A 12,429-nucleotide genomic window follows, 5' to 3' on the forward strand; every position below is an offset into this window, starting at 1 on the left:
CAGTAGCCATGTTTCAAGTGCTCAATAGCCACACAGGACTATAAGATATTGTAGTGGATAGTGCAGATTATAGAACACTTCTGTCGTCGCAGAAAGTTCTATTGGACAGCACGGTCCAGGAGCTTCCTCATTCTATTTTTCACAGCTGTACAGTATTCCATTGCATGACTATTCCACAGTTTATCCAGACAATTGGTAAACTCTTAATCACTGATTTAAAATGTTATTACGTGGTACCTTCGCTAAGGATTGCATGGCTTTATTTGCAACAAGTCATGCCCCCCCACCAAAAAAAAATCTAAAGGCAGAAAAGAAAAAGAAAAACTGGCATTTGGGGAGTCATTTTATGATGTTAGAATGATTCATTTATTTTGTGTTGGAGAGGGGAGTAAGGAAGGAACTACAACACACTTTATATTGAAATTTCACTAGCAATCATCCTAACTTTCATTTCTCTCCATTTTTCCTCCTAAATTTAACTTATGTGTTTTCTGAGAAGCTGTAAGTTCAAAAACTTAAAGCACTGTGTGAGTGCTGGAGAACCAATCAACCCTGAAGTGATTGAACAATGGAGAAACAGGACAGGTCTGGATATTTACGAAGGATACGGACAGACTGAAACGGTACACGCACCTCACTGAACAGACAGGGCTGGACTCGATTTAGTTGGATGAATAAAACCAAAGTGTTTATTATGACCTTATGATTGTTTGAGGGATAGGGAGGAAGTGGAGTGGTTAGAAGAACAATTTAAAAAAAGGATGGAGGGACGGTGATTACAAAAAAGCTCTATAATAGTTGTTTAAATAGCCATTCGTTGAGGAAAACCACTATATAACTGATCAGGGCTGAGGGCATTAAAATATATTTTAAATGAAAACATGCTAGATCTACAGAAAGAGAGATTTCTCCTTCTGTAATAGAGAACTTAGGGCAGCCTCAAAAATGGAAAATGCCAAGTTCTGTAATAGAGAACTTAGGGCAGCCTCAAAAATGGAAAATGCCAAGTTCCTTGTTACTTGAAATATTAAGAGTTCACTGGACAACTCCTTGGCAGGCATACTCTAGAAAGCGTTATTTATAGAGCTCGTAGAAATAAGAATAAGAAGATATTCTAGAGGGAATGAATGAAATAATAAGAAGAGTGGTTATTATGTAAGGAAAGAGAGGGGTAAGATTGAGCAGATAAAGGAAAGGCTGAAAGAAATTTTTCACAATGTGTCTTTTTATAATCCTTCAATTTATAAACCATGAGAATGTCATACCTGGTCAAAAATTAAAATACCAAAAATAAAATAAAAACAAAAATTGATAAATGTACTAAGTAGAAACAGCATATCATGCTAATATGAGTACAAATGTTTTCATAAATATGGATATTTTAGTAATTATAAATTTATTAAGTGGTATAACTTTATCATACATATTTGTTTAGTGTCTATCTTTACTCCATGAGAGCAGAGAATTAGTTTTGTTTTAAGCCTGGTTCACAGTAAGTTCTCAGTAAATGTTTGTTGAACGAATACAGGTGGATGAATGAATGAATTTTAACTTACTTGTAATGCTACTTTAGTCTTACTTGTAATTGGCTACTTTAGTCTTTCTTCTTCTTAACTAGGTGCTAATCTGTGGAAATTTTAAGGGAATGAAAATGAAGCCTGGCTCAATGGGAAAGCCTTCTCCTGCTTTTGATGTTAAGGTTTGCACATCCCTTTCTAGGAGAATATTTAACAACCCAATCTGTTTACCACCTACCCCTCTTCTACCCTCCCCACGCTCTTAGTTTTGGTGATGATTTCATGTTACTTCCATGGTATCTTGACTTCCATGTAAAGATGGCAATGGGTTAGAAACATTAGTTTATTGGTCTCCAAGTTTTTGCAAAGCAGTTGCTTGTGCCAAGCAGTGCTAAGCATTTTACAAATATTAATCCATTTAATTCCCAGAAGGAACCTATGAGAGACATATTAATATAAGAATAATTTCATAGATGAGGCACAGAGAGGTAAGGACCTCATCTGAGGTCACACAGCTAGTAGCTGCTATAACTTCCCAAACAATCTGGTTCCAGTATCCCCACTCTTAACCACACCACCACCCTGCCCCTTCTGGTGAGGGAGGTCAAGACCTCCTGAAGAGGTCAAAGTAGGCCAAAAGAGGCTAAGCGTACAGTGGCTGCAGCATTCTCCCTCTCTTTCCCCAGCCTCACCTGGCCATTTCCTGGCTCTCCATAACCACTGCCATTACTACCACCTGATCCCTATTGGGCATCCTATTATCCCGTCTGCAAACTTTGTACAGAGTTAGAATTTTTCTCAGGTTGACCCAGCCAAAGCTAGGTATAAACGAAGGAACTTGCACTAACAGTGAGAGAAAACCATAGCAATGAAAACACAAAATGGATAAGTTTACAGAATGGAGAGCTCAGAACCAAACTTAAATGAGGGTTAGTTGTAGATTAGATCAATGTTTCCCAAGCTTATCTGATCATAAGAATCACATGGGCACTTGTTAAAAATACTGACTCGCAGGCCCCTTCCCTAGCGAGTCTGATTCAATAGATTTAGGAAAGGACCTGAAACCTGTGTTTTAGACAAGCACACCAGGAAATTCTTATGATCAGGTAAGTTTGAGAAAGTTTAGATGAGATTGATTGCTGATGTCACTGTTTATTGAATAAACCAGATGCTGGGCTCTTTCCCTCACTTTAACTTTGCTATGGGAACCTGTCTAAAGATAGGATTGCCGAGTGGTTCAGGCCTGGCTCTGCTCTTCACTAGCTGAGTGTCTTTGGGTAAGCTGTTAAAGCCTTGGTTTCCTGATTTGTAAAATGGGGACTAGGGTGACCAACTTGCCCCAGTTTGCATGGGACTTACCTGGTTTTAGCACTGAAAGTCACACATCCCAGGGACACTCTCCTGCCTCAGTCCCGGACAAACTGAGAATGTTGGTAATCCTAACAACAGAACTGATTTTATAGGTTTCTTGTGAGGATTAAATGAGATAACATCTCTAAAGAGCATAGCAAAGTTCTTGGTACATAATAAAAGTCCGAAAGATAAGTGCCATTATTATTATTCACCTCTCCCTCGCACTCCCTGCCTTTGAAAAGCTTTTCTAAGAAGAGGTGGTAGGGAAGCCTTGGTTACATTCTGTTAACAGGCCTAACAATACTTCATTGGTTTATAGGCTGCCTTAGGTTGGAGACAGAAATATTGATAATTAAGCATTATCATGTCTGCATTACAAGTAATCAAGTTGACTTTTCACACAGCTGTGTTCCTTTCTTCCCTCTTAATGACAGCAACATGCATTGCTGTGATGTTCTCACAGGTGCAGCTGTACTCACAGTGATCCCAACCGCAATGTACCACCAGTTCCCCACTAATTCGAGCCCAGTAGTTTTCTAGAGCAATTATAATTCAATGCAAAAGGGTGTGGCCGAGAGGAAAACAGTGTTCTGCCATACATCCCTAATCAGCATCACTACCTTCATTTTTTTTCCCAATTTTTTTTTTTGGTAAAATACACGTAACATATAATTTACAATCTTGACCATTTTTAATTGCACAAATCAGTGGTATTAAATACATTCATAATGTTGTGCAACCATCTCCACTATCCATCTCCATAATTCTTTTCATCTTGTAAAACTGAAACTCTATATCCATTAGATAATAAATCCCACTCCCCAATCCCCCCAGCCCTGGCAACCACCATTCTACTTTCTGTCTCTATGATTTTGACTATTCTAAATACCTCGTATAAGTGGAATCATACAGTATTTGTCTTTTTGTGACTGGCTTATTACACTTAGCATAATGTCCTCAAGGTTCATCCATGTTGTTGCATGTATCAGAATTTCTCACCTTTTTAAGGCTGAATAATATTCCATTGTATGGATACAACACATTTTGCTTATCCATTCATCTGTTGATGGATGGTTGGGTTTCTTTTACAGTTTAGCTATTGTGAATAATGCTGTGATGAACTTGGGTACACAAATATCTCTTGGAGACCATACTTTTAATTCTTTGGGGTATATACCCAAAAGTGGAATTGCTGGATCATATGGTAATTCTATTTTTAATTTTCTGAGGAACTGCCAAACTGTTTTCCACAGTTGCTAGACCATTTTACATTCCCACCAACAGTGCACAAGGGTTCCAGTTTCTTCACATCCTCGCCAATACTTATTTTCTATTTTTTTTTTTTCATGGTAGCCATCCTCATGGGTGTGAGGTGGCATCTCCTTGTAGTTTTGATTTACATTTCCCTAATGCAGCTACCTTCATTTTTAACTCTTCCTCAAGTGTTCTTATTACTGAGCCTCTTGTTACTTAGCTAACAGCCTCTGCAATGACATTCTGGCATGTGGGGATGTGCTCCAACCAGCTGGATTTCAATTCTTGCAACTTCAAAGCCCAAAGCTCATAATTTTCATGTTTAAACATTTTAGGACCCCTTGAACAATGAGGAACGTGATTCTCTCTAGAGATAGAATATTTTTTCTTTTCCCATCTATTGAAGAATAGTCTGTGATAAGTATTTGGGACTCTTAAAATATCTCTTTTCCTTCAATAATTCCTTGATACTGGAGCCAAATATCTCTTTAGATGACTGGGCAGGAATTTATATTTTTTATTTGCAAGAATTTAAAATTAAGGCTTTACATTTAGAACTCCTTTGCTTTTCAAGTTTCTCATTGAGGACATAAGCCCTTTTCCTTCTGGAAAGTGCCCAATAAGTATTATACTCTATTTTCCACACAAGCCACATCTCAGGTTTGAAGGTTCTTGGTGGATGTATATAAAAGCAGAGTAGAGCGTTCATATTTAGAAAGAGTTAAAAGTTATTTAGAGTAAAATCTGGTACGTAAGATAAGCAATCAACCTGAGAAATCCTAATTTGGATTTTTAAAAATTGAACTCCTAGAGAGATTCCAGAGAGAAGTGTAATGATGAAAAGTGTAGGATCTGGAGTGTGATTGCTGAGATTTGAATTCCTGCTCAATCATGTACTGTCTCACTTAAACTCTCTGCACCTCAGTTTCCTCATATGGAAAATGAGCCTAATAATAGTTCTAACCAGATAGCACTGTTGTAAGGAATAAAGAAGGTGTGAAGTACTTAGAGCTGTAGCATTTATTACTTGGAATGCAGTAAGTGTCTAATAAATGCTAGCTACTATTAGGCACTTCAGGTAATCATGAGGATTGGGAGAGGGTGAGAGAGCAAGGCTTTGGCTTACCCACCACTGTCTCAGCCAGAGAACATTCCCCTTTTCCTGCTGACTTCTGTTTGGCTTCCCAAGTGAGGTTTTGTTTGTTCCACAGTAAAAGTTTGAAAACCACTAATGAAATATTGATTTGAAAGGAAAAGACAATCAAGATATATTGCTAAATGATAAAAGCAGGTTGTAAAACAGTATGTTATAAAGTGATCCCATTTTTTCCTATGTCTATGTTGTCTCAAAAAATGTCACCAAAATGTGATTATTGCTAAATGGTAGAATTAAAGAAAATTTTTATTTTCTTTCACATTTTGCTAACCTGCATTTTATATTTTACAATAAGAATTTAAATAAATACATTTCTCTTAGGAATTTAAAGTATACTAAAAATTTTTTTGAAGTCTGCATTCCTAAAGGGCAACAGAACAAAATAAAACATGCAAAGTAAAGATTTAAGATGTGGCATTACATAAAAATTCTCTTAAATAAATTGTTCTGTTTTATCCTAGATTTTAGATGTAAATGGCAATGTTCTACCTCCTGGACAAGAAGGAGATATTGGCATTCAAGTTCTACCTACCCGACCATGTGGCCTATTTACTCATTATGTAGTAAGAGACTTATCAAATAGCCTCTTATCTTCTATTTCTCTCTCAAAAGTGCTTGGTAACTATCCCTACTTGCCACAAAGCACACCTGGGTACTTGGCCTTTTCTGAGAGATTCATCATCCTGCCTAGTAATCCCTCAGACAGGGAACTGAAGAAACCCCCAAATTCTTACTAGAGAAGGGCACGCTGGTCCCCGAGGCTAGATCACAGCTCCAGGCCCATGAAGGCAAGAGGAAAGGAGCCCTAGAAAGAAGACAGCTCTCTTAATATCCATTGATCCTCTCCACTATAAAACAGGACCCAATCATTTTCCTGAAATCTGATTAGCAGTCTCCCTTCTTGGGAGGAGTGAGAGGGAGAGAGAATGGGGCAGTGAGATGAAGTAAATTTCTTTCACTAGAGGCCTTCCAAGCTCCTTATTGTTTGCAAGCATATTTTCATCTCTAATCATAGCATATAAATCAGAGTAAAGTTTACATCAATATAATCAATAGTCAAGGTTTTAGTTGCCAGTGAATTTTACATAATGTTAACAATGCTTCGTTTTTCTCCCTGCCAAAGTGACAGGACCAATTCTCTGTTTTTGTGTAAAACAAAACAAAATACAAAAACAAAAATATTGTCTGTTCTTTGAATGTAATGGTGTTGGTGCTTTCTTTTAACTCTGAGTATTGACTTCTCTCTTTTCCTACCAGTGTTAGATGTTAACCAATTAGCAAAAGACTTATTTAGCCTACTCCTCTGAGCTGGGAGCTCCTGCAATATTTATTTTGTGATCCATCTAAGAAAATCCTCAGGATGGAAGCATGCTTAGTCTTTGTAACTGTAGTTTACCTTTCTTATATTGGGCCAACTCAGTCCTGGAATTTCATCCTCATTTCACACACTGGCTCCTCTTCAGTCTAAGGCTTCTCAAAGGAACAAAATTTTCTTTTTCCTTAAACATTTAAAAATCCACCAGAAGAGTCACATTCATAATAATATTAACAAAATGCTATTTATTTCGCAGGATAATCCTACAAAAACAGCTTCAACTCTACGAGGCAATTTCTATATCACTGGGGATAGGGGCTATATGGATGAAGATGGGTATTTTTGGTTTGTGGCAAGATCGGATGATATCATATTATCCTCTGGGTAATTTTCTTTTTCATCTGTGCATATGTCTGTGTTAACTGATCATCGGTGTCCTGGAGTGAACCTGCTGCTCCCGTTTATAAATTCCTGCTATATGTTTTATTTCCCAGCTACCGAATTGGACCATTTGAAGTAGAAAATGCCCTGATTGAGCATCCTGCCATAGCAGAGTCAGCCGTTGTCAGCAGCCCAGACCCCGTCAGAGGAGAGGTAAAAAGAGCAGATTCACCTGCACTTTATAACTTGTTGGCAGTCTAACACATACTTTTACACAGTAGTTCACTGAAACAGAATTACCCAAATGATTCATTCACTAACTATGCAAGTTAGAGAGAGAGTCATTACTAAATATGTAAGTCAAATAGAAATATGCTAGTCAGAAAGAACTGCTATGGAATAAGACTGAAAGATATATACTGTAAAGAATTTGAATCCCTTCCATGGAGGGCTGGGGCAAAGATGGTGTGAATGCCAACAACCCAGGCTCACACCAGGATAGGATGCCAGAGATTAGCTAGATAGGATCAAGTTCTTACCCAGAAAGTCTGGAAACCAACATGGTCCTGGTGTAGCTGAGGAGGATAGGCTGGCATCAGAAAACAGGGGTGTGAGCCAGGGCAGTGACAGGAACTGAGGCAACCAGAAGCAGCCTGAGTGGGTAGATAAGTAGAGGATTAAGGAAATAAGCCATGAATAAGACAAGAGTCCTGAAAGCTCCTCCTATGGCCTGGTCACATGGTAGTTTGGGTTTAAAGTTTCCATGCCACTCTTTAGGCCCCCTTTGCCAGGCAGGGCCTCCAATATTCCAGGTAGACAAGAGCAGGGAACAGATTCAGTGATTATTAAAGTTTGTCCCTTCGCTCTGAACTCCACTAGTAGGGTTTCATCAGTCTCAGCTCCTCCTGCACCTCTCCCCTAGCATCAGGCATCCTTAGATTTATCCACCTAGACAGGTGCTTACTTGCTGGCTGAGCTTTTATGACCAGGGTTGGCTTGGCAGTCACCTGATACCCAGAGTATAATACATAATGGGTTATGATCCCCCAACAGCTCTGGGGTCTTGGGGTAGGGCTTGGATTAGCCAAGTGAGGGGAAAAGTTTGACCAGTTCAGTTTCTGAACATTAGTGAGTTGCAACATTTCCTGGCAGATGTGGGTGGGTGTCCCCAGTGAGGTATCCATGCACAAAGTGGCCAAGTGCTCCACGCCACAGGCAGCTCCTTTCTTTCTGGAAGCAGGCCTATCCAAGCTGGGTTGGGTCTTTATCCAGGCTAAGTCCTGCCAGGCCTATGATTGAGCAGCAAGTTCGAGGGGAACTGATCAAAAACAGACAAAATGAGGGGCCAGCCTGGTGGCGTAGTGGTTAAGTTCACACGCTCCACTTCGGCAGCCCAGGTTTCACTGGTTTGGATCCCGGGCAGGGCCCCATGCACTGCTCATCAAGCCGTGCTGTGGCAGCATCCCACATATAAAGTAGAGGAAGATGGACACAGATGTTAGCCCAGGGCCAATCTACCTCAGCAAAAAGAGGAGGATTGGCAACAGATGTTAGCTCAGGGCTAATCTTCCTCAAAAAAAAAAAAAAAAAAACCTAAAATGAAGACTTGAGGACAATATCCAAAACATTAATCATTTTTATCTACCTACCATTGTTTTGCAACTTATTGCATGCATTTGTACACTGTTGCCTGTCTTGCAATGTTTTAGCTTTAAAAATTCCTAATGCTATTAGTTAATCATAACTACTTTGACATTTTTCATGAATATTTAATTTTTTCTCAAGTAAACTGTCCAAAAGCTAATGGGTTTAAAATGAGTATTTCCCTAAATTAATTCCTGTATTGATAGTTTTTGTGTACTCTCAGTTGATTTTCACATTTTAATATTTTTTAGGAATTTCACGTGGCTACTTTCTTTTAAAAACTTATTTTCAGCCAATGACTAAATTTATCTATTTAGCTATATTTTCACAATTTTTTAAATGTGTGCTTTCTACAAGCTTCTTTAAAAGACAAAATTTCCAATAAGGCTAAGGGAATGGATGACTTTTGTTGTGGTTGTTACTTCCGATAAGAACATTTAGATTTTAAATACTATTTTAACACTAGAATGTGAAATAAAGAGCTGAGAAATATTTGTCTAGGTCACTGGGTTCCTAAATTTTTTGGATCACACAGTTCTTTGAAATTTGAAGGTCATAGGGCACTACTGGACTTATGCAATGATGGAAATGTTGTGTATTTGCACCGTCCAATACAGTAGGCACAGTGGCTATCAAGCACTTGAGATGTGGCTAGTGCAGCTGAGGAAATTTCATTTTAATTAATTTAAATTTAAATAGCCACACGTGGCTACCGTACTGAATAGCACAACAATAGACTCTTCCCATAAAAATGCAAAATTTTGCATAGAATTTCAGAGAAACTTTGAAGCCCACTTATGGATTTTAGATTTAAAAAATCTTGTGCTTCTACTACTACAATAATATCTAATGTTTTTTGATAACTTAGTATGTTCCAGGTGTTGGGCCTATACCTATAGGCTATAGGTATAGCCCTATACCTATGTTAACTTATTTCATCCTCACAACTTCTTCTTACGGAGAAGGAAACTGAGGCACAGAGAAGTGTCCTAACATACTTAGGATTACACAAGAAAGTATGACTCGAACCCAGGTTGTCTGACTTCAGAGTTCACGCTCTTAACCACATTAGGTTGTTCCTTGTTAATTTATCATTTTCTGTAATGGTTTATAAAGACTTTTATAATGATAAAATAGACTTTATCCAAGGTGTAGAAATCATCAATATGCAAACCAGTAACTTCAACCCTTAGCTCTAAAAATAATTTGCCTCTGAATGATTCACTTATAGCAAGGATAAATTTTTTTTTTTTTGCTGAGAAAGATTCGCCCTGAGCTAACATCTGTTGCCAATCTTCCTCTTTTTTTGCTTGCAGAAGATTAGCCCTGAGCTAACATCTGTGCCAATCTTCCTTTAATTTGTATGTGGGTCACCGCTGCAGCATGGCTGACGAGTGGTGTAGGTCCATGCCTGGGATCTGAATCCACAAACCCAGGCCACTGAAGCAGAGTGCACCAAACTTAACTGCTGTGCCATCGGGCTGGCCCCAAGATAAATTTTTTCAAGATTCATAGAAATGTTGATAAAGCAGCAGAGCAGGCAAAAATACAAATAAATTTTATGAAATGTCAAAAAATGGATAGGATAAAATTATATACATGCATACACATACACATACACAAGGTTGTGCAACTGCCCCATAGCACATGTAAATTAGAAATGTTCAAGGGGTTTTGGTAAAGACAAAAATGAATAATTGCTCCTGGTAAACAATGATTAATACATGAAAAATTTATAACTGCAAGTATTCATTCCTCACTAACTGGTTGTCCTGAGTGATTTATTGTTTCAAACAATTCATTTTCTTTCTTTTTTTTTTTTTTTTTGTGAGGAAGATCAGCCCTGAGCTAACATCCATGCCAATCCTCCTCTTTTTGCTGAGGAAGACTGGCTGCGGGCTAACATCCGTGCCAATCTTCCTCCAAACAATTCATTTTCAATCAAATATTTACTCCCAGACCAAGATGCATAGGTTATGCTGGCAGCTTATCTTCATGCTGGATACATGAATCCGTGAATTCAATAAGATCTCAGCCTCTTAAGCGCAGGATATTCCATCATAAAAGTTGCAGGAAACTGTCCTGGAACTGTGCCCACAAGGAAGCATCATTCCATGGCAAACCCTAGGCTGGTAATCTGGATTTGGTGGTGCATACTAGTTGACTCACCTAGAGTCCTGCCTCTAGAAAAGGCAGTGAATGGCAGTGTTGGCAGTGCCCCAGGAGAGAACATTCATAATCCCAATATTCTCCTGAAGGGGGGTACACATGAGGGATGTCCTTCTGTCTTCTCCACTAAAGGACCAGAAACTCTAGGCAGGATTTTCCAAAACATTTCAAGGAAGGGTGAACTTTGGGGACAGTATTTGTGAGCATAAAGTGATAATAACGTGATGGCTGTCTTCTGCCAGTTAGAGAGCAAGAACCGCCACCACCTCTGCTCTTCTTCCTCAGGGCCAGGTAAGAGGGTCAGAGCAATAGGAAAGTGGCTGTTGGAATCTTCACAGCCTTGCATCAACAGAAGTGTCTCTGGAATAGAGCACACAGCCTCAATGAACGGTTCTCATCAACAAGGATATGGTAAACCCAGTATAAATACTGTTTATAAGGGCCACACTGACAGTAGGACCTACAAGCTAGGCTGGATCAGCCTGGGTTGTTACACAAGAGACTGTGCTTAGTGTACTGCCAAGTTTCCAAAAGGACACTTTTTTGAAGGAGATAAAAGATGAGGCAAGAAGTCAAGAACAGAGATATTCAGAAATAAGTCAGAAAGTAGAGCTCAAGATGTAGTTAGATGAGAAGGTTCAAGTGTAGATCATAAACGAAGCAGTGGTCAGAAGCTCTCTTGTATTAGACACAGAACAGGAGGTATGTGAGTCAACTGGCTGGCTCAAGAGCACAGAGCCGGGATCAAACCCTATTAAACCTTCTGGCCCACCTACCAGGCACTTAGATTCCCAGTTAGAGAAAGCAAACAAGAAACGCTAAAACATAAAAATACACAATTCATCTTTCTGGTGTTTCAAATATTTATTTTAGGTAGTAAAGGCTTTTATTGTTCTGAATCCCGACTACAAGTCACGTGATCAAGAACAACTGAAAAAGGAGATTCAGGAGCATGTAAAAAAAACTACAGCACCTTACAAATATCCCCGAAAGGTAGGTATTCTAATTCTGATGAATATTTGCTTAGTGTTCTGAAAAATTCCAGCTGGTTATTTTTTCCATTTTAATGAACACTCTTCTCAAACATGCTACACCAAATGTTCCAAACTGAACTAAGGGCATGGATAAGAATCAGAATCTTTGAGATTAAAATGAAACTCTTAACCTAATTTGTTGGGTACTTGGCTCACCAGACTTGTTGTAAATACTAAATATCAAGAAAAATCTCCTCAACAATACCCTTCTCCCTTTTTGGTTGTTACTAAAAACCCACTCCAATGGGTGTCCTAATCTTTCATCTAGAGTTCATAATAGAACTGCTATATAATTGACTTTACCTAAAGAGGAAACCTTCTGGGCTAATTTTCCTCCTTGATTCCAACAGGTAGAATTTATTCAAGAGCTGCCAAAGACTAGCAGTGGGAAGATAAAAAGAAATGAACTGAGGAAGAAAGAATGGGAAACAATTTAAATCCATTCCACTAATTATCATGGTATCTATAAAACAAACTCTTTAGAAGCCACAAGAGTATGCAAAAGTGATAAAAAATGTGATAGTACACTTTTAAACTATTGATTTAAAATATCTTGTGGTTCTAACATCAGAGGCTGAATTTTGAAATAAAATATTTAGTCAATTC

At 38.5% G+C, this 12,429-nt stretch overlaps 1 protein-coding gene across 5 annotated transcripts in view; it reads left to right on the forward strand.

Annotated features, from left to right (window-relative positions):
- Nucleotides 1-12,429, forward strand: part of ACSM3 (acyl-CoA synthetase medium chain family member 3) — a 32,531-nt gene extending 20,102 nt beyond the window's left edge. For 4 of the 5 annotated variants that reach the window (XM_058569897.1, XM_058569895.1, XM_058569896.1 and 1 more), the window contains 7 exons: nt 500-623; nt 1,619-1,699; nt 5,742-5,843; nt 6,852-6,979; nt 7,090-7,189; nt 11,663-11,782; nt 12,174-12,429. In XM_058569897.1, coding sequence (XP_058425880.1) covers nt 500-623; nt 1,619-1,699; nt 5,742-5,843; nt 6,852-6,979; nt 7,090-7,189; nt 11,663-11,782; nt 12,174-12,260 — 742 coding nt within the window. In that variant the 3' untranslated portion in view covers nt 12,261-12,429. The remainder of the gene's footprint in view (nt 1-499; nt 624-1,618; nt 1,700-5,741; nt 5,844-6,851; nt 6,980-7,089; nt 7,190-11,662; nt 11,783-12,173) is intronic. The other variant, XM_058569899.1, reaches the window with a different exon arrangement.

The sequence above is a fragment of the Diceros bicornis genome, chromosome 26 (genome assembly GCF_020826845.1).
Source record: "Diceros bicornis minor isolate mBicDic1 chromosome 26, mDicBic1.mat.cur, whole genome shotgun sequence".
NCBI classification, from domain to species: Eukaryota; Metazoa; Chordata; class Mammalia; order Perissodactyla; family Rhinocerotidae; genus Diceros; species Diceros bicornis.